We start from the raw sequence: 22,534 nt of genomic DNA, 5'->3' as shown, positions 1-22,534 counted from the left end.
TCGCCGAGTCGGAGCCGGAGCCCGAGCCGCGCGCTGTGTCTCCGCTGCGTCCGCCGAGGCTCCCGAGTGTCAGGGACAAAAGCCGCCGCCGCCGCCGCCGCGTCCTCTGCTCCCGCCGCCGCCGCCGCCGTCCTGAGGAGGAGTCCGCCGCCGTCACCACCAGGGAGGATCCGAGAGCCATGTCGGCCAGCAGCCTCTTGGAGCAGGTACAGGCCCAGCCCGCATGTCTCGGCCATTGTGTGAGGCGAGACAAGAGCCCGACTAGGCCCCGGCTCGCCGCTCCTGGCCGGCCCGCGGCGGCGGCGCCTACTCGCGGGGTCGGGGATTCGGGCCTCCGGCCGGCCGCGCCCTGCGCCTCCCCTGCCCGGCCCGCTCTCCTTCCCGCTCCTCCCCGGGCCTCGCCGCGCCGCGCTCCCTCCCCCTCGGCGGCCCGAGCTTCCTTTTCCTCGTTTCCCTTCTCCTTCCCTCGTGTCGCTGCTGGCGCTTGCCCGGGTCACCCGCCGGCCTAGCGCTTCTCTCCCCCCTCCCCACGCTCCCCTCCCCACGCTCCCCCCCACCTCTCGGCCTGCTGCTCCTTTCTTTCCCTGCTCGGGCCCTGCTTTCATTTGTCTTTTTTTTTTTTTTTTTTTCTCCCTTTTTCCGTTTTCTTCCCGGACGACTTGCTGCTCGGCGACGTCCCCCTCCTCCCGCAGAGACCAAAAGGTCAAGGAAACAAAGGTAAGGCCGGCTCGGGCGGGGGGGGGGGGCGGGAGAGCGTGTGTTATGTGTGTGTTTTTTCGGGGTGTGGGGGGGTACGCCTGGCAGTGGGGGGGCGGGGTCTCGGGGACGCGCCCCGGGTGGTGGTGGTGGGGGGAAGAGGACCTTTCCGAAGCCGCTCAGTTCGCAGGTGCCTCGCGCGGGCTGTTCGACCCTTTTTTTTGGGGGGGGGGGTGTTCCTGCAGCTGGCGAGCAGCTTTTTTTTTTTTTTTTTTTCTTTTTTTTTTTTTTTTTCGTTAACAACGAGTAATTCATGAGCGGGTGGGGGTGGAATGCATTTTAGTTTCCCGTAGGTCTTAGGAGGCCTTTGTTTTTTTTTTCCTCCTCGTGGTTCACTTTCTGGAAGTAACTCGCGTGCGAGGGGAGAGAGAAAGCCGGAGGGAATTGAAATCCGAAGGAGCCAATAAACTGACCTTTTAAAAAAAATAAAAATAAAATAAAAAAATAAGTAAATAAAAAGATCCGCTTGCTCTGGGGTGGAGAGACTTTGTCGCTGGCGGATCTTGCCTCAGCCTTGGCGCGCATCGTTATCCCACGGAGGTCCAGAGTCGCTGGCTCTCTGAACTAGCGTGGTTTCTCGCTGGCGAGGATGTAATCGACGGGAATCGAAGGGAGCTCGTCGGACCCGGACGTTACTAATTTGACTTTCCCCCTCTAGTACAAAATGGATCTGTGCATCAAAAGGACGGACTAAACGATGATGATTTTGAGCCTTACTTGAGCCCACAGGCAAGGCCGGTGAGTAGTGGATCATTTCCTGTTATCTGAGGGTACAGTGTAGTTAGTGTTAGACTTTCTCTGCCCTATCTCACTTTTGTGTCGGGGGTGGTGGTTTCCTCCTAATACTTATTAGCTTGTTATAAAACATTTATTAACGAATATTATATGCTGTGTGGTCAACAAAGTATGCGCTGAGACCGTAGTCTGATACATATCGTTGTATAAAAGCAGTAATCCTGGCCCAAGTAAGCAAGTGTCTCTCGTCTGCCAGGAATGTGTCAGGGCAGTGTTTAATGTGGCCAGTGTTTAATGTTCTGACTGCACTGAAGAACACAAAACCTTGTCTTTTAAGAAAATTGGGCTAATAATGTAGTGAAGAAATTCTAGCGTATAGCCACCTGGACTTAACTGATACAAAACTACTATCTCTGGTTTCTAATGAGCTCTTTGTGTATTAAAACTATTTCAAACTGAGACAGGGGGACTTTTGCTGTTTTGATTTTTGGTTATTTAGTATCTCTAGAGAACAACATTGTATTCTTAGCTCTCCTGGCTGATTATTAAGTGGAGTTAAAAGAGGTTAAAGTGAGCCGGGCGTGGTGGCGCACGCCTTTAATCCCAGCACTCGGGAGGCTGAGGCAAGCGGATCGCTATGAGTTTGAGGCCAGCCTGGTCTACAAAGTGAGTCCAGGATGGCCAAGGCTACACAGAGAAACCCTGTTTCGAAAACAAAACAAAAAAAAGAGGTTAAAGCACCCTCAGACCAAGAATGGTTGCAGTTGCCCATCACTGATGAGGGCTTCAGCTCCAGTACAGGCCCTGTCGCCACCAAGAAAAGTTTGAGATACTTTTAATGTTTTTGATGGGAAGAGTAGTTGAATATTTAGATATCCCTAATATGAGCTGTATTTGGAAATCTGTTTGATTCGCCAATCTTGTTTTTCCATCTCAAGATAGTCCCAAAATTTCAGTTAACGCTAGTCCACAGATAAGTGATCAAAAGAATTGCTTTGAAGATATTGTAGCATTTGGGGGCTGGAGAGATGGATGGCTCAGGGTTAAGAGCACTGACTGCTCTTCCAAAGGCCCTGAGTTAAATTTCCAGCAACCACATGGTGGCTCACAACCATCTATAATGTGATCTGATGCCCTCTTCTGGCCTGCAGATGTACATGTAGACCACTGTATAAATAAATAAATCTTAAAAAAAAAAAAAAAAAAGATATTGTAGCATAGATTAAGAAGTTAATGGAACATTTATATACAATTCTGAACATACTCTGTAGGAAGGAAATACAGCTGGTTTTCAGTAATTTGACATATGTGTGTATTCAGATTTGAACCTGATTTTTATAGCCTATCTAAAATTTTTCACGTTAAGAGTACAAAACCCAGAGCTGAGTGGTGGTGGTGGTGCATGCCTTTAGTCCCAGCACTTGAGAGGCAGAGGCAGGCGGATCTCTGTGAGTTCGAGGCCAGCTTGGACTACAAAGTGAGTCCAGGACAGCGAAGGCTACACAGAGAAACCTTGTCTTGAAAAACAAACAAACAAACAAACAAACAAAAAAGAGTACAAAAATCATCCAGGAAGTAATTGGAAAAAACTTTCCATAATGGCCAACCAGCTAATCAAGAAAAGTAGGGAAGGGAGCAGAGGAATGAACTGTTAGTAGTTGCTGTTGGTGAAGCAGTTTGCTTTCCTAATCACTGTGGCAGAGAGTTGGAGCGTTTAGAAACGCAATTCTAGCTAGTTCTTAGGGAGTATTGTGTAATTTAGATTTTTAAGCTCTTTGGCCTGCGAGAACTTGCCATTTCAGGTATAGCCATTCCTTGTGTTTTGGCATGATCTGTGCATTTTGTTTTTCTTTAAGAAGTAAGTTAAAGCTTAAATGCCTTATTTAAAAAAAAAAAAATCTGGGGCATGGTTATAGACCTTAAAGAAGTGTGGCTAGGTTTGTTGTGGTGTATCAAGTTATTCATAGAGCTGGGTATGGTGCCTCATGCCTTTAATTCGAGGACTAGAGAGACACAGGCAAGTGGATCTTTTGAGTTTGAGGCGAGTTTGGCCTAAGAATTCTGGGCCAAGCTGAACATGGTGGTCCAAGTCTTTAGTCCCAGCACTTGAAAGGCAGAGGCAAATGGATCTCTGTGAGCTTGAGGCCAGCCTGGTCTGCAAAGCAAGTTCCAGGACAGCCAGGACTGTTACACATAAGTTTAAATTATGTCCTGGAAAAAAAGACCCAAAGAATTATAAGCTAGCCATGACTTCATAGTAAGACGCTGTCTTGAAAAAAGTAATTTATGATTTTGTGTATATGTGTGTGTGTGTGTGTCAGTGTTTAAATTAAATGTGTGTGATGTGTCCAACACAGGGCCTTAAGCATGTTAATTAATGGGTTTTTGTTTTGTTTGGAACAGGGTTTCTCTTGCTGTCCTGGCTATCTAGGACTTGCTTTGTAGACCAGGCTGGCCTCAAACTCACAGAGATCCACCTGCTTCTGCCTCCCAAGCACTGAGATTACACGAATGTGCCCGGCTTAATTAAATGTAGTTTTAAAATGTTTGTTGCTCCTTCCCTTTTTTTTTTTTTTTTTTTTTTTTTTTTTTTTTTTTTTTGTTTGTTTGTTTGTTTGTTTTGTTTGTTTGCTTTGAGTCTTGCTGTGTAGTGTTGACTAGCCTTACACTGAGATCTGTCTGCCTATGTCTCCTGAGTACTGAGATTAAAGGAATAAGGCACCATGCCTGGCCTTATCAAACTCCATTAGTTGAAAATTTTATTACATAGATGTGTTTAGAGGCTAAAGAATACTGTTGATTTGTTTTTTGTTTTGTTTTGTTTGCCTTGGTAACACAAGCTTAAGTCTTAAGGCACCTAAGTTTTTTTAAGGTGCTTAGAGTTTTCCAAGTTGATCTTCAAGTCAGATGGACCTGTTGGTAACTAATGGGTTGGAAATAGTGAGTGCCTCATATTACCAGTACTGTCACAGCTAACGCGGACTGTTTTGAGTTGAGCCATGTATTTATGAAGACTAATTTTATATATCTCTTTCTCTTCACTTGAGATTTTTCTGTGCACTGTAGAGCTCATTTAGCTTAGTTTTGAGATAAGTTTTACTTAACAGTGTTGCCCTGGCTGGCCTGGAACTATGTATAGTTGGCTTCCAGTTGATATTTGCCTGCCTCTGCCTCCCCAGTGCTAGGATAAAACACATACACCACCATGCCCAGCAGGGCTGTAGGATTTTTGTTTTGTTTTGTTTTTTAAAGTTATAAAAACTAAGATTAAAAAAAAAAAAAAAAGAATGATTAAGGCAGCCAGGCATGGTGGTGTTCACCTTTGATTTTAGCACTCAGGTAGGCAGAGGCAGGCCTGGTCTACAAATCGAGTCCAGGATAACCAAGGCCAAAATTAAAAAGAGAATAATGTAAAGGCTTTCACAATAATAATCACTGTCCTTGTTAACAGTAATTGTACATAATTTCATATCTCTTGATTATTTAAAGTTATAGACGTAATGTCATATTGTATTTTTCTACTTCTAGTGTAAAAGGTAGTGTAAATTCCAAATGCTAGCCATTCATTTTATAGGTGAAGTGAACTGGGAAGTAACACCCCACCCTGTTGTTGTTGTTGCTTTTTTTTCCCCTCTTTGTCTTTGTTTTGTTTTGGGGGACAGGGTTTCTCTGTGTAGCCCTGGCTGTCCTGCACTCAACTTTGTAAACTAGGTTGGCCTCGAACTCACAGTGATCTGCCTGCCTCTGCCTCCCAAGTGCTGGGATTAAAGGCGTGCGCCACCACGCCTAGCCCTCCCACTCCATATTTTAAGTCCTTTGGAAACCATTATTTTCCTTCCATTTGTTTAGTTAACACTGTTAGCTTATGAGGGAAGAAGGCTTGGATAAGACATTTGGACTAGAACTTGAAATTTCTAGTTCTTTCTGTTTTTTGTGTGTATGTGTGTGTGTGTGTGGTTTTTTTGTTTTTTTTTTTTTCCCTTCAAAATTTTCTCACACACACACACACACACACACACCAAATAACTGGGCATGTGCGTGCCACCATACAGATTTGGAAGGCAGAGAGCAATTTGCAGAAGTCTCTGTTCACCATGCGGGTTCCAGGGATCTATCTCACTCGGGTTCTTGAGCCTGACTACTTACTGGCTGAGCCATCTCACCAGGCTTTTTTTTTTTTTTTAAACAACTATTTATGTGGGTGTGGGCCTGCCATAGCATGTGTGTGCAGGTCAGAGGACAACTTGCAAGTGTCAGTTCTCTTCACGATAGGGGTGCTGGTGATTGAACTCAGGTTATCAAGCATGGTGCCATCTTCTGACTCTCATTTTTTAGGATTTATTAGTTTTATGTTTTGAGTGTTTGGTCTGTGTATGTGCAGCAAGTGTGTGCCTGGTGCTTGGTGGGGGCCAGAAAAGGACATCAGGTTTCCTAGAACTGGAGTTGCAGGTGGTTGTGAGCCACCACATGGGTGCTAGGAACTGAACCTAAGTGCTCTTAGCCACTGAGCAATATTGCCCCACGGTTTTGTTTTGTTTTGTTTTGTTTTTTTCTTGATGGACATTATCTGATTGTGGTAGGTCTCAACCTCACTGTATAGCTAAGAAAGACCTTGAATTCTCTCCTTTATGTCTGTACCCAACAATTGCTGGGATTACCAGCATGTGCCATGAAGTCTGGCTCTTTTGCTGGGAAACTCTTGAACATTGATCTTGCAAAATTCCCACCTTTTAAATCCAAAATGAATTAGTTCTAATAAAGACATCATCTCCACTGGACCTGGGTTTGCAGGAATTAGAAGATGCCCCACTGCTTTGGGATATAGAGTAAGATTCTGTTATGAAAAATAAAACAAGCTGGCCATGGTGGCACAAGCCTTTGGTCCCAGCACTCGGGAGGCAAAGGCAGGTGGATCGCTGTGAGTTCTAGGCCAGCCTGGTCTACAAAGTAAGTCCAGGACAGCCAGGGCTGTTACACAGAGAAACCCCGAAAAAGAAAACAAAGCTGGGGGCAAGGTCTCTCAGGCCTTTATTTAATTCTAACACTTGTAAGGCAGAAGCTAGAGGGTCTCTGGGAGTTCAACAACTGGCAGGCATGGTGGCACATGCCTTATTTTGGAGGGGGGGCGCCCCTACGCACGTGTGTGTTTTGCTTGCGTGTATGCCATGTACCTCGTGTGCATTGCTCATAGAATAGGGCATCTGGGCTGGGCATGGTGGCGCACGCCTTTGATCCCAGCACTCGGGAGGCAGAGGCAGGTGAATTGCTCTGAGTTCAAAGCCAGCCTGGTCTACAAAGTAAGTCCAGGACAGCCAAGGCTACACAGAGAAACTCTATGAGAGCGTGGAGGGCGGGTAAGAGGGGAGAGAGAAGGGAGACAGGAGAGAGAGGAGAAAGAAAGAAAGAGGGAAGGAAGGAAAAAAGGGCATCAGATCCCTCGGGACTGAGTAACAGATAGTTGCTAGCTGCCATGTGTGTGCCTTGAACCAAACCTGGATCTTCTGGCAGTGCTGCAAATACTGTTGAGCCATCTGTCCAGCCCCAGTGGCATACACTTTTAATCCCAGGCTGGTTTACATAGTAAATTCTAGAATAGCAAAAGCTACATAGTAAGACTCTGCCTCAAAAAAAGCAAACAACAACAACAATTTATATTTACTATATGTATCTGCTTGACTTGACATGTTTACACAGAACCTCACGTATGGTGTGACATGCCTATAATCCCAACATTTAGAGCTGAGGCAGAAAGATTGCTTTAAGTTTGAGGCCAGCTGGGCTACATGTAAAAACCAGCAACCAAAAGATTTAAGCAGTTTAGTTATCACATTAAAGTTCATATAGTTAAAAAATGCCAGGAAGTTTTCAGACAGATCATGTGAATGGGTTACTCCCTTTTATAGTGCTGCCTCAAATACTTGAGTTGTGATTGATGTGGAAGGAAATGCCCTGCTATTTATATTATTTATATATAAGTATGTTGTTTTGATGTATCTGCCTTTTTTCCTTCCACAGAATAATGCATATACTGCCATGTCAGACTCCTACTTACCCAGTTACTACAGCCCCTCTATTGGTTTTTCCTATTCTTTGGGCGAAGCTGCTTGGTCTACTGGAGGTGACACAGCCATGCCCTATCTAACTTCTTATGGACAACTGAGCAACGGAGAGCCCCACTTCCTACCAGATGCAATGTTTGGGCAACCAGGAGCCCTAGGTAGCACTCCATTTCTTGGTCAGCATGGTTTTAATTTCTTTCCCAGTGGGATTGACTTCTCAGCATGGGGAAATAACAGTTCTCAGGGACAGTCTACTCAAAGCTCTGGATATAGTAGCAATTATGCGTATGCACCCAGCTCCTTAGGTGGCGCCATGATTGATGGACAGTCAGCTTTTGCCAATGAGACCCTCAATAAAGCTCCTGGCATGAATACTATAGACCAAGGGATGGCAGCACTGAAACTGGGTAGCACAGAGGTTGCAAGCAGTGTTCCAAAAGTTGTAGGCTCTGCTGTTGGTAGTGGGTCCATCACTAGTAACATTGTGGCTTCTAACAGTTTGCCTCCAGCTACTATTGCTCCTCCAAAACCAGCATCTTGGGCTGACATTGCTAGCAAGCCTGCAAAACAGCAACCTAAACTGAAGACCAAGAATGGCATTGCAGGATCAAGTCTTCCTCCACCCCCAATAAAGCATAACATGGATATTGGGACTTGGGATAACAAGGGTCCTGTGGCGAAAGCCCCCTCACAGGCTTTGGTTCAAAATATAGGTCAGCCAACCCAGGGGTCTCCTCAGCCTGTAGGACAGCAGGCCAATAATAGCCCACCAGTGGCTCAGACATCAGTAGGGCAACAGACGCAGCCATTGCCTCCGCCTCCACCACAGCCTGCCCAGCTCTCAGTCCAGCAGCAGGCAGCCCAGCCAACTCGATGGGTAGCGCCTCGGAACCGTGGCAGTGGGTTCGGTCATAATGGGGTGGATGGTAACGGAGTAGGACAATCACAGGCAGGTTCTGGATCTACTCCTTCCGAGCCTCACCCAGTGTTGGAGAAACTTCGGTCCATTAATAACTATAACCCTAAAGATTTCGACTGGAACCTGAAACATGGCCGGGTTTTCATCATTAAGAGCTACTCTGAGGACGATATCCACCGTTCCATTAAGTATAATATCTGGTGCAGCACAGAGCATGGTAACAAGAGACTGGATGCTGCTTATCGTTCCATGAACGGGAAAGGTCCCGTGTACTTACTTTTCAGTGTCAACGGCAGTGGACACTTCTGTGGAGTTGCAGAGATGAAATCTGCTGTGGACTACAACACATGTGCAGGTGTGTGGTCCCAGGACAAATGGAAGGGTCGTTTTGATGTCAGATGGATTTTTGTGAAGGACGTTCCCAATAGCCAACTGCGACACATTCGTCTAGAGAACAACGAGAATAAACCAGTGACCAACTCTAGGGACACTCAGGAAGTGCCTCTGGAAAAAGCTAAGCAGGTGTTGAAAATCATAGCCAGCTACAAGCACACCACTTCCATTTTTGATGACTTCTCACACTATGAGAAACGCCAAGAGGAAGAAGAAAGTGTTAAAAAGGTAACCAGCTTATTCTACTACGGGGAAGGAGGAGGCATTTGAGAGGTTAGGAAAGGTATTGCAGTGAGTGAATGGTTAATAAAAGCTCTGTAAATAATGGTGTCATTTAGCAGCTTAAGGCTTTATGGGAGTATAATTGGTCTTTTGAGTCCTAGTGCGAAGGAATGTGAGCATTAGTGGAGAGCAGAAACAATACAGTTTGAACTTAACTGATAGAGACAGGTAATTGTAAAGGTACAAAAGGAATAATTGAAGAGATGGCATGGTGGCAGAAAAGAGTGGAGGCTGTAGTGTGCACAGAGGCGTAAGACGGCTGTGTTGGAGTTAGCTTTGCCTTTGGTGGGCTTCTGGTTGTTTTCAAGAATTCACACCCCCTGTCTTGGGAAGAAAACCACCCCTGAGATCTGCCTGCTTCTGACAGTTGACATTATTATTTGTCAGTACTTTTGTTTTACTCTTTGTAGTGCTCACTTTATTTTTCCTCTTGAGTGATAGGAATTGAACTAAGGATATGCCTGGCAAGGTCTCTGTCACTGAACCCCAGCTGTAGGAAAGTTACTGTTCATTTTAAAAACAGGGTTAGGGGGCCTGGAGAAATGGCTCATTAGTTAAGAGCACTAACTGTTCTTACAGAGGACCAGTTCAGTTCCTATCACCTACATGGTGGTTCACAACCATCCATAATCCCAGTTCCAGGGGAACTAACAGACATTCATGTCTACCACGTGCATTCTTACAAAACATTTACACACATAACACAAATCTTTTTTTTTTTTTTTTTTTTGGTTTTTCGAGACAGGGTCTCTCTGTGTAGCCTTGGCCATCCTGGACTCACTTTGTAGACCAGGCTGGCCTCGAACTCACAGCGATCCGCCTGCCTCTGCCTCCCGAGTGCTGGGATTAAAGGCGTGCGCCACCGCGCCCGGCTATAACACAAATCTTAAGCCAGGCGTGGTGGCACACACTTTTAATCTCAGCGCTCAGGAGGCAGGTGAATTGCTGTGAGTTTGAGGCCAGCCTAGACTACAAAGCGAGTCTAGGATAGCCAAGGCTACACAGAGAAACCCTGTCTTGAAACAAACAAAAACCTTTAAAACTGAGCATTTAAAAAGCTGTTGGCTTTAACATTTATTATTCACTCACTTTCTTGTGATTTTTCTTTACCAAGTGGAAAGAGTGATAGAAAATGGATCCCAAGTGGAGTGATCTGTTTGAAGCAGTGCCTGCTCCTGGATGATTATGTATATGTAAATTTCAAGACCACAGTGGGGGTGTTTGCTTGTCTTTTAAATTTTATTTTTATTTTGTATGGGTATGTATGGACATGCATACCTGCAGAGACCAGATGATGAGGGTATTGGGTACCCTGGGAAATGGAGGTACCGGTGCTTGTAAGTTGTGCCATGTAGGTACTGAAATCAAGTCCAGGTTCTCCGGATGAGCAGCTAGTGATCTTTACAACTAAGCCATCTTTCCAGTTCACTTATTACTTAGTGATATTTTATTAACTTTTATTTTATGTGTACAGGTGTTTTGCCTGTGTGTGTGTATTTGTACTGCTTGCAGGCCTGGTACATACAGAAACCAGAAGAGGGTTTCAGATCTTATGAAACTGGAGTTTACTGTTGATTTATGCTGACTAAATTTTTGTCCTGCTGGTGGTTGAATCGGTGTTGACTTATTTTTTGTTTTTGTTTTTAAAACCAGTTCTCTGGATGAAATGAGGACCTGAGCATATTAGGGAAACATTCTGACACTGAGCTAAACCCCAGGATCTATTTTGATTTAGTCAAGGGTATGTTTGGATAAAGTTCTCTGGAGTGGTTCAGGGAGTGAATTGAATTTTGAGAGAGGGTCTCATAGTTTAGACCTCAAAACTCCTTAACTGAGGATGACCTTGAATCTCTGAAACTATGTTTATCTGATTTTTGATTTGTATTTTTAGTGGTGTTGTTTTGTTTTGCTTTTTTTTTTTTTCAAGACAGGGTCTTTCTGTTAGCCTTGGCTGTCCTGGACTCGCTTTGTAGACCAGGTGGCCCTTGAGCTCAAAGTGATCCGCCTGTCTCTGCCTCCCGAGTGCTGGGGGTTAAAGGTGTGCACCACCATTCCTGGCTCCTAATTTTTGAGACAGGGTCTAACTGTGTAGTTCTTCATGGTCTGGAATTTAGGTTTATTTTGTTTAAGTATTTTGCTCCTATGTGTGTCTGTGTACCAGAGTGTTCTGGATAGCTGTGAGCTGCCGTGTGGGTGCTGGGACTTGAACCCTGATACTCTGCAAGAACAGTGCTTTTAGCTATTGAGTCCCCTCTCCAGCCCAGTCAGTATGCAGCCCAGTCAGGCGTGGTGGTGGTACACTCCCATAATCCCAGCACTCGGGAGGCAGAGACCGGCGGGTCACTGTGAGTTTTTGGCCAGCCTGCTCTACAAAGCGAGTCCAGGACAGCTAAGGACACACAGAAACCCTGTCTTGCGAAGAAGAAGAAGGGAAGGGGGGAAATATATATATATTATATCCCAGTCTGCCCTGGGACTCATGATTCTCCTGCCTCTGTATCCTTGAGCATATTCTACCAGGGTGTGGCACAACTCCTCTAATTTTGTGAGACGTGTATTTTAATTGATTGTGTGTATGTGTGTGTGGTGTGTCTCTGCTCACACACAGATGAACACTTGGTTCTCACCTTGTGGGTTCTAGGAATCAGACTAGGTCTTTTAGCCAGCACCTTCACCATTGATCAGAAGATCCATTTCTCCACTTTCCACGTGCTGGTATTACAGTACCACCGCTGCCACCACATCCCATTTACATTGCTTGGGCCTCAACACAGGGCTTTATGCATGCTAAGAGCTCTACTGAGTCAGTCTCAATTCTGATAATGAACTTTATATGGTTAGGTATTAGATGATGATCCCTTCCCCCACCCCCTGGACAGAGTTTCTCTTTGTGTAGTCCTGGAACTCCTTCTGTAGACCAGGCTGGCCTCGAACTCACAGAGATCCACCTCCCTCTGCCTTCCAAGTGCTGGGATTAAAGGCGTGCGCCACCATCGCCTGTTAAAATTAAGGCTTTGATTATATTTGTGTCCCATTGCTTATTAGTTAATGTTCTGTGGAAAGACTCACTGGTAGCTCTGTTTCCATTTCAGTCAGAATTGCCTGTCCTTGCATAACTGACTAAACGTCTTATTAGTTCATTAGGCTTCCAAGGAAGTTTGAGAATGGGATTCATAACTCATCAAGGCACTACTTCAGGTGTGTGTGTGCCTTTGTATTATTTACAAGACGGCGGAAGACTTTATGGCAATTAGGGTGGTAATGCAGTAACAGGAGGTAACTAGGAAAGCACTTACACTTGTACTGCCTTTTGTTTTTTTAAGATTTACTATTTATTACTTATACAATATTCTGCCTGCATGCCGGAAGAGGACACTAGATCTCATTATAGATGGTTGTGAGCCATCATGTGGTTGCTGGGAATTGAACTCAGGACCTTTGGAAGAACAAACAGTGCTCTTAACCTCTGAGCCATCTCTCCAGCCCCCATAGCTGTTCTTAAGGTCCATGATCAGACATGCATCTTGGCAGACCACACTTAGAGACAGCCATTATTGCCAACCATTATTACTCAATCATTCTGTCACCTGATATAGTTCAGTGTCCTGAAACCTTCAGACATTGCATCTGTCTTGCTTTATATTTCCAGTACATTTTAGTGACATCTTTGCATGTTTTGGGTCTCACTCCCCTATCCCGGTCTCTAGTCTAGCTGTTCTTAAACTCCTGATCCTTTTGTCTACACCTCCTGAATGCTGGGATTACAGGCTAGCCATTTCCTGGTTTGTATTTTTTTGTTGTTGTTGTTTTTGTTTTTTGTTTTTTTTTCTCGAGACAGGATTTCTCTGTGTAGCCTTGGGTGTCCTAGGCTCACTTTGTAGACCAGGCTGGCCTTGAAGTCATAGCTCACAGTGATCCGCCTGACTCTGCTTCCCAAGTGCTGGGATTAAAGACGTGTGCCACCACACCCAGCTGTAACTATTTTTTTCTTTGTATCTAAAATGTGTGTGTGTGTGTGTGTGTGTGAGAGAGAGAGAGAGAGAGAGAGAGAGAGAGAGAGAGAGAGAGCGCGCGAGAGAGCGAGAGAGCGAGAGCGCATAGTGGAAACACACACCCCCATGCATGAAACTGGAAGTCAGAGGCAACTTTGAGGGGTTGATTGTTTCCACCATGTAGGTCTTGGCCTTGCCATTACTCACTGAGCCACCTCACTGGCCTGTTCATAGCATTATCTTAGCACCAAGTGTTCCTCACTTACTTGTGTTCCACACCAGACACCGTGACATCACTTTTAGTGGCTTTGTAATCTGTTAAAACTTGTTGGTTAATTTTACTCTTTTTTGAGAAAGCCTGATGAGTTCAGGCTGGCCACAAACTCAAAGCAGTTTTTCAGGTTTTTTTCAGCCAGGATTGTAGGTGTAAGCCATTGCATATGGGCTTTATATTTTCTTTATTTTATTTTATTTTTGGTTTTTTGAAACAGGGTTTCTCTGTGTAGCCCTGGTTGTCCTGGACTCTGTAGACCAGGCTGGCCTCGAACTCCCAGCGATCTGCCTGCCTCTGCCTCCCAAGTGTTAGGATTAGAGGCGTGCGCCGCCACACCAGGCCTATATTTTCTTATTAAATGATTAGTGTAGAAATTACCATACTTGCCCAGCATGGTGGCAAATGCCTTTACTCACAGCACTCTGGAGGCAGGTGGTTCTCTGAGGCTAGCCTGATCTCCTTAGTGACTTCCAGGACAACCAGGACTACATAGTGAAGTCTTGTCTTAAAAAAGAAAGAAAAGAAAAAAAAAACCATACTTATTGCTGGTTTTCATTTATTCTTTCCTTCAACACTTGGAAGTTACCACCAAATGATCATCCAGTTGTACTTGTGAGTGTATTTGTATACTCAACACATGTGTGGGAGGCAGGAAGACAACAGGTGGGATTGGTCCTCTTTTCCCACTGTCTGGGAATGTGGCTCTGTTTGTGGAATGCTTGCTCCAATTGCACAGAATCCTGGATTCAGCTTCCAGTGCTACATAACTGAATAGCCCATGCCTATAATCCCAGCATTGGAAGGGTGGAGGCAGGAGGATTAGAAGCTCAATGTTACCTGTGAGGCCATCCTGGGCTACATGGTACTCATGATCTAAATGGAAAAAAGAAATGGAGGAATGAGAGTGAAAATCCTGCAGGTTCACCATCTTTGCTGTGTGTGTTGGGTTGTTAGTGGGGACTAGGCAAAGAAGCCCAGGTCTTATTTTGCTGGAATGCTGAGAGGCTGCCACAGCTTTTGAAGCATTGCGTTGACTTCTTCTCATTAGATCAAGGGACAGTGTGATAAAGGACTTTCCTGTAGCTCTTTTCTTTGGTCTCATTTATTTTGTGTTTGTGTATACATGTTGGGTGCTTGAGCCACAGTGTGCATTTGTAGGTCAGGACAGTCTGCTGTAGTTCTCTGATACATGAGCTCATACCCAGGTCGGTAGGCTTGATGGCAAGCACTGAGCTGCTGAGCCATTGTTAACCTGATTGTAGCTCTTGAAAGAGGAAAAAACTAGTGAATTAAGGCAAGCAGAGGTGGTGTCTTTCTGCTTTTCTGTATTCACTGTTGACCCTTAAGTCTGCAAATGAAGAAAAGCACTGAATGTGGCAGTTTAGATAGCTTCTTCACTAAAGAGGTCGATAGTAAAGTTGTCACTGCCCCCTTCTGGACACAATTATAGCTCCAACTAATACAGCGCAGGTATCTGTTATACCCTCTTTCGTAAACAAGACCCAGCTGACCCTAGTGTTAGAGGATAATTAGAACTTGAAGTCACCTGGAGTGCTAAAGAACAGTGTGTATTAAAATGCTGATACCAAGGCCAGCCTGGTCTATAAAGCCAGGACTATAAGAGAAACCCTGTCTTGAAACACCAAAAAAAAAAAAAAAAAAAAAAAAAGAAGAAGAAGAAAGAAAGAAAGAAAAGGGGGGGGGGGGATTCAGCACTGGTACATGAAAGGCCCTGAGTTAAGTCTCTCACTTAAAGCCTTTTCTTATCATTCTTCCCTAAACAGTATATAGTACATTAATTATTTACAAAGCATTTTACATTTGTTAATATGTGATTAAGGGGTGATTTAAAGTCTATGGGGGTATGTTGCTCAGTGGTGAAATGTTGGCAGAATATTTTCAGTCTTCCATTCTATCTTCAGCATCACCCAAGAAAACGTGTATAGGAGGACTGTGTTGGTCACATGCAGACACTGCCATTTTCTTTATTGTTACCTGTGTTACACTGTGCCCTTTTCTGAAAGGTACTTGACCTTAAACTTAGATTATCCTGCTTCTACTTTGTTAGTGCTGGGGTTACAGGCATGTGCTACCATACCTGATTATATATATATATGCTATATATATATATGCTCAGCTTGAACTGAGCATTTTGTTTATACAAAACAAATACTAGTTGTATCCCCAGTCCCCTGGTAGGTCTTAACAAACATCAGAAACTGCCTGCTATATATACAGATTTTGGTTCTATTACTGTCATAATGCATGAAGTCATTTAGAGAAGATAGATTCTGTAAGATTTGGCTTCACATCATGTGAATTTATTCATTTGCTTATTTATTTTGGAGACAGGGTCTCATTATGGAGCCCTGGTGTCCCAGAACTCTGTGGGTCAAGCTACCTTCAAACTCACAGGGATCACCTGCCTCTGCCTCCTGAGTGCTGGTGGTTAAAGGAATGGGCCACTGTGCCCTACATGAACTTTAAATTTATGGAGCTGGAAAAATGGCTTAAGAGGTTTAAGAGCACTTGTCACAGACAGGCCAGGTTTAGTTCCTATTAACCACATGATGGCTCACAGTCATCTTAACTCTGGCTCCTGGGAACAAAACACAAAAATAAAATAAAAAAAACTTTATTTTATATATGTATTTTTTGTTTTGTTTTGTTTTTCGAGACATGATTTCTCTGTGTAGTCCTGGCTGTCCTGGACTCGCTTTGTAGACCAGGCTGGCCTCAAATTCACAGCAATCCACCTGCCTCTGCCTCCCAAGTGCAGGGATTAAAGGTGTGTGCCGCCACGCCCGCTCTACTTTGTTTTTTGTTTGTTTGTTATGTGCATGTAAGCTAGAATGTGTCTGTACTACATGCAGGAACCTGAAGAAGTCAGAAGAATTTTCAGATCTGCAATTAGAGTCCATTTGATGAAAGTTTCAGGGGTAGTGATTTAATGATGGGCAGCAAGAATAAGGAAGAATGTAAATGGTTCTGCTGAGCTGTCATAAGATTGGGTGGAAGGCAGGAGTCTCCTCCCTTCTAGTTTACACACAGACAGTCCCTCATGGGCAGAGCTAGAGTTAAGAGCCTAGACAAGTTCTCGAATATTCAGTCATTTATATCAAAGTTACTTGTTTAAGGTCCATGATCCAGCAAAGAGTAAGGAGGTGGGCAGTGGGTAGATGTGGAGAGAGCGCCACAGTATAAATCCTCCCCATCCCCTGCAGATTTTTTTTTTTTTTAATTAGAAAAAAAGTGTTTGCTGGGTGGTGGCACACGCCTTTAATCCCAGCACTCGGGAGGCAGAGGCAGGCGGATCACTGTGAGTTTGAGGCCAGCCTGGTTGAGTCCAGAACAGCCAAGACTACACAGAGAAACCCTGTCTTGGGGGGGGCGGGGGGAAATGTTTGTGCGTGTGCGTGTGTGTTTGGGTTCACTTACTACATACAACACACATGCAGGTCAGAGAACAAGTCTGTGGAGTTGGTTTTCCTCCACTTTTATGTAGGTTATGGAGATTGAATTTGGTTGTTAGACTTTTTGTTTTTCTCTGTGTAGACCAGGTTGGACTTGAACTCACAGAGGTCTACCTGCCTTTTCGTCCCAAGTGCTGGGATTAAAGGTTTGTGCCATCAGGCCCAGCTGTCCTCAGGTTTCTAAAGCAAGGACTATTACTTGCTGAGCTTGTCTCATGGGTCCCTTTGGGATGTATGTGTTTAAACCTTATTTTTATTTTATGTGTATAAATGTTTGTCTGCAGGCATGTCTGTGCACCAGGTGTGTACAGTGCCTGTGGAGGATAGAAAAGGCTGTCAGTCAGTCCCCTGAGATTGGAGCTACAGATGATTGTGAGCTGCCATATGTGAAACCCATGCAGGGCAATGGCGGTGCATGCCTTGATTCCTAGCACTTGGGAGGCGGAGGCAGGCGGATCACTGAGTTTGAGGCTAGCCTGGTCTACAAAATGAGTCCAGGACAGCCAAGGCTAGGATTAAAGGTGTGCACTGCCACGCCTGGCCTCTCTTTAGGAACCACTTGAGAGTAAAGATCCAGGCTTCGTAATACCCCCACACAGTTATGTAGCCACAGTGTATTATCCAAATCAGGAAATTCTACATTGACAATATAGTTTTGTAACACAAACAGCTTTTTGCAGTTGTAGCGTATTGGGCATGCTGGCCTAGAAAGCCCAAATGAGTGTTCAAGTGGGGCCACTGAGTAAATGGCACTACAGGCACTTGCCACAATGTGTGGTTCCAATTTTCTTAATGTCATATAGCAATTCTTTTTATCCAAGATCATTTGGTTTCATGTATTTTAATCTTAGAGTGAGTTCAAGATACTTTATGCCGTTATTGGGAATACTAATTTTGATAATCTCGTGTAAGGTGTAACCTTCCAGGGTTTGCACTTTACTGTTTTTTACTAGGTTTGATGACACTGTCCTGTAATCTCAACACGTTAAAGACTGAGGCAAGAGAATTGTAATTTCAAGATACCTTGTGTTACATAAAACTGTCAAGTGGCCGGGCATGGTGACGCATGTCTTTAATCCCAGCACTTGGGAGGCAGAGGCAGGCGGATCCAAAGCGAGTCCAGGACAGCCAAGGCAACACAGAGAAACCCTGTCTTGAAAAACCAGGACTTGTGGAAGAGCAGGCAGCGCTCTTAACCTCTGAGCCATCTCTCCAGCCCATAGTTTGTTTTCTTAATTAAAATGTTGCTTTACCTTTTAAAAGGATTTATTTATTTTATGTATGTGTTTTGCTTGGATATGTTTATTTTCACCTGAAGAGATCAGAAGAGGGTGTTGGATGGCCAGGAACTAAAATTACATATTGTTGTGAACTGTCTTGTGGGTGCTGGGACTTGAGCCCTTGTCTTCTGGAAGAATAGCCAGTGCTCTTAACCACCAAACCATTTCTTTTTAGCCTCAAAACTATTTTATAAGGCTGGGCGTGGTGGCACACACTTTTAATCCCAACACTCAGAGACAGGCAGACGGACTGCTGTGAGTTCGAGGCCAGCCTTGTCTACAAAGTGAGTCTAGGACAGCCAAAACTACACAGAGAAACCCTGTCTCAAAAAACAAAACAAAACAAAACAATTTTTTTTTAAAGATTTATTTCTTTATTATCATGTGTACAGTATTCTGCCTGCATATACACCTGTAGGCCCGAAGAGGGCATCAGATCACATTATAGATGGTTGTGAGCCACCATGTGGGTGCTGGGAATTGAACTCAGGACCTCTGCGAGAACAGCCAGTGCTCTTAACCACTGAGCCATCTCTCCAGCCCCAAAACAAAACAATTTTTAAAATATAATTATTTACTAGTTCCAAAATCATTAACTTTAGTGTAAATGCTAAAGTGTCTTTATAATCTTTAAGGACTTTGTTATCATCATCATCGTTACTATTATTGTAACACTGAAGTGCTAGCCTGGTGCTTGAAATCCTACCATTGAGCTGTGTCTCTGACTTCTTTTCTTACTAAAGCTTTAAATGCTGTTTTTGTTTGTTTTTTGAGACAGGGTCTTTCTGTGTAGCCCTGGCTGTCCTGTAACTCATTATGTAAACAAGGCTGGCCTCAAACTCAGAGAGATCTACCTGTCTCTCCTGAGTGTTGGGATTAGAAGCTGAGCTTTTAAGTGCTTTGATTAGACCTTTTACTAAAATTAGATGTATGTGTTGGGGTTTGGTCTCTTATAGGATAAGAACAGGTTAAAACTTTCTGGTTCTATGCTAAGATATAACAAGCACTTTACTTAATTTTTAAATATAATAGCCTAGTTTACATTGCAAATTAATATGAGTTAGGTAAATAAACACCAGTTTTTTATTGTTTGCTTTGGACTTTATAAAGATATTAATGGTACTTGGGGGTGAACCTAGTAGACTAGTTTTAAAAATTCAGACTGAAGGTTGGGCGTGGTGGCACACGCCTTTAATCCCAGCACTTGGGAGGCAGAGACAGGTGGATTGTTGTGAGTTCGAGGCCAGCCTGATCTACACAGTGAGTCTAGGACAGCCAAGGCTACACAGAGGAAACCCTGTCTCAAAAAACAAACAAACAAAAATCAGACTGAAAGAAATGATTGTTTAATTTGAGGATTATTATTTTGGGAGAGGGCCATATTCTAATACCTCAGGCTGACTTGATACTCTTGTGCTCTTCCTCCTTAGCACCCTAAGTGCTGGGAGTGTAGGCCTGGGCCTACGTGCCTGGTAGTTTGGTTTAATTTTAAAGCCAGTTTTCCTAATGTAAGTAATATGTCTGTCTTTTCCTTTGCTGTGTAAAACTCCATGACAAGCCAACCTCTGAAAGAATTCATTTACTTTTAGGTTTCAGAGGGTTAGAGTCCATAATGGTGGAACAGAGGCATAGTGGTGTGAACAGTTGAGAGATTGAGATTGGTTGTGTATGTGATAGAGAGGGGTGGGACAGAGACAGCCAGTCAGATACACTTGGGATGAAACCCCAAAGCCTTCTCTCCCAGTAACATCTCCAATACAGCTGTGTCTCCCAGTCTTTCCCAAATAGTTCTACTGGCTGAGGGGCCATGAGTCAGTGGGGCCTGTTTTCATCCAAACCATCACAATGTCCATTATTGAAGTTTCAGGAGATTTTAATAGAGAAATTCTAGAAACATTAAATCTTTATTTTTAAAAATTATTTATTTATTGTATATGCGTGCTTTATATTCAGAAGAGGGCACCAGATCACATTAAGATGGCTGTGAGCCACCGTGTGGTTGCTGGGAATTGAACTTAGGACCTCTTGAAGAACAGGCGGCACTCTTAACCACTGAGCCATCTCTCTAGTCCCAAAACATTAAATCTTTAGTTTCTGTTACTTTGGATGGCAGCTGACTTCTAGAGATTAGAATATGTGGGATAGTCCTAATGTTTACTGTTGTGATTATATTTTCATACATGTACATAAGGTATGTAACTTTTTGGTGCACACATGTATGTAGAGGTTGACATGGATGTCTTCCTTGGTTGTTCTCCAGTTTATGTATTGAGGCAAGATCTCTTGCTATACCTGGAATTTCTCAATTCTAGTCCAGTGAGCCAGCTTGCCCTGGGAATCCCCTCTTTGCCTCTTGGATAATGTCAACTACAGTTTACAAGTTTTCTCAAAGATTGACATATTGTAGGAATGGCATTGGTATAGTAGCTACATTGATACAGTCCTTGTTATTAATTATGGTTCTTTTTCATCTTGGGTAGGTAATCTTGTGCAGGTAAGTAACTTTGAGGTTTAGTTTAAGGCAGAACTAATGACGTGGTGTAGTATGCCCGTCTGTAATAGCAGCACAGTGAGGGCTAAGGCAAGAGGGAACATTCTAACTTGGGATCAGCTTGGATTAAACAAAACAAAAAATGAGCCTCAGAAGTAATTATAGTCTTGGAGTGGCAGTATGGAGGTTGTTAGTAGTTACAGGACCTGGTGCATGGAAGCCCAAAGGCGGGGTTGCTATTCTTTTTGGAAGATTTATACTAACATCAGAACTATAGTTATAAGGTCAGTGGGAGAAGATAGTTAAGTTTAGGACTGTGCACTTCTTTGTTGTATTTTGAGACAGTTTCTTTACATAGTCCTGGCTATTCTAGAATTCACTCTGTAGTCCAACCAGGCTGGTCTGGAACTCAGATTTTCTTGCCTTTGCCTCCTGAGGGCTGGGGTCAAAGGTGTGTGAGTGTTACAGCCAGTTAGCCCTTTTTCTTTTAAAAGCCTTGTGGTTTTATTTATTTATTAATCCCTTTAAGACAGGGTCTTACTCCATAGTCCAGACTAGTTTCAAATTTATGATGACCCTCCTGCCTCAGCCTTCCCAAATACTGGGAATGCAGGTATGTGCAACTACACTCACTAAGTTTTGTAATACTGTACACATAATTAGTCATTTTTTTTTTTTACTTGGCAAGAGGTTGGAGGTTTTATGCTATAAAGTTTTAATTTAGATAAGTTTTAGCTAACTATTTCAACTCTTTTCTTGCCTCCTTAGGAACGTCAAGGTCGTGGGAAATAAAAAGCGGTTCTGCAGACTGCAGCAACGGTTGCATCTACTTATCCTAAGAGGACACAATGACCTTCAAGAAAATTAGGACTTTTTTCTTAATTTCATTGACTTCAGAGACGATTGCAAACTTGCAGTTTAAGTATTGGAATTTCACAAAAGACATAGGACTTAACTGGAAAATGGAAGAAAAAAAAAAGGAAAAAAAAAAAAAAAGAGAAAAACCTAAACAAAAATTCCCTCTAGATAGTTTAGGTAAAAAATGTCCCTTTTATTTTGGCTTTGGTTGTGATTCAGAGCATAATGCTTTGTTTTTTTGTCTTTTTACTATATTTTTCGGATTTTTAAGTCCGTAAGTGCATACAATTTTCTCTAATTTTTAAACCCTTTCCTCCTCCCATTTTGACATTTGCACTTGGAGAACACTTGAGTTGCGCAGATTTTGGGTGTCCACCCCAGAAAGTGGGAATTTGATTTTTCCCTTCCGAACTGGAAGAAAATTTTTATGAAGAATTTTTGTCTAGGAGAGTTAATAACAGTGTTACCCAAGGTTGTGTCTGTAAGGGTGATTCATTTTCTCTGACCCTTTGTTACTCAAAGTAAAGTACTAGGAGTCCCTAAGAAATGTTCTGTTCTTGTACATTATACTGATTAAGTCAGGATTAATTTGATTTCAAAGCTAAAGAACAGTGGTAAAAACTTGTTTTCAGAAATGCATTTTGGAAGAGAAAATAATTGTAAAACATGTAGTGAATGTTTCTTCAGTTTCTTGTTCAGCCAATGAGGAAAGGGCATTGCCTTTCTTTTTACCATTAATCACTTCTCAATAAACGTGAGATCCTGTTGAGCATCACTTCTAGTACCATTTAGTATTATTTGAGTCTGCTATATTTTGGGGAGAGATTTTGACATGGAAGGAGTTTTGAGAGGTAAAATAGGGACTCATTTTAGAAAATTCGTGTTAAAGGTCCTGCATGGTGTTGTGTGCCTGTTACCCCAGCGCTCACAAGGTGGGAGCAGGATGGATAAAGGTTAGAGATCATCCTTACTACATAGCAAGTTTGAGGCCAGTTAGACGAATGAGATCCTGTCAGCAAAAA

The 22,534-nt window shown here is 43.4% G+C and overlaps 1 protein-coding gene across 1 annotated transcript; it reads left to right on the top strand.

The window, feature by feature from the left end:
* Positions 1–143: 143 nt before the first annotated feature.
* Ythdf2 (YTH N6-methyladenosine RNA binding protein F2) lies at positions 144–22,327 on the top strand. Its single transcript, XM_051171002.1, has 5 exons — positions 144–206; positions 693–717; positions 1,415–1,494; positions 7,507–9,090; positions 21,423–22,327. Exons 1-5 carry the CDS (start codon positions 180–182, stop codon positions 21,444–21,446), a joined length of 1,740 nt encoding a protein of 579 aa, XP_051026959.1. The 5' UTR covers positions 144–179; the 3' UTR covers positions 21,447–22,327.
* The last annotated feature ends 207 nt before the right edge of the window (positions 22,328–22,534 follow it).

Source organism: Acomys russatus, chromosome 29 (assembly GCF_903995435.1).
Source record: "Acomys russatus chromosome 29, mAcoRus1.1, whole genome shotgun sequence".
NCBI classification, from domain to species: Eukaryota; Metazoa; Chordata; class Mammalia; order Rodentia; family Muridae; genus Acomys; species Acomys russatus.
The sequence above is the reverse complement of the archived record's forward strand: the minus strand, read 5'-3'. Positions and strand labels throughout refer to the sequence as shown.

Excerpts from the sequence above, each read along its gene's own strand:
- Ythdf2 (XM_051171002.1), top strand. The coding sequence starts at position 180 with ATGTCGGCCAGCAGCCTCTTGGAGCAG. Across the intron at positions 1,495-7,506 it reads TGAGCCCACAGGCAAGGCCG|AATAATGCATATACTGCCAT; the intron begins GTGAGTAGTGGA and ends TTCCTTCCACAG. Across the intron at positions 9,091-21,422 it reads AAGAAGAAAGTGTTAAAAAG|GAACGTCAAGGTCGTGGGAA; the intron begins GTAACCAGCTTA and ends TTGCCTCCTTAG.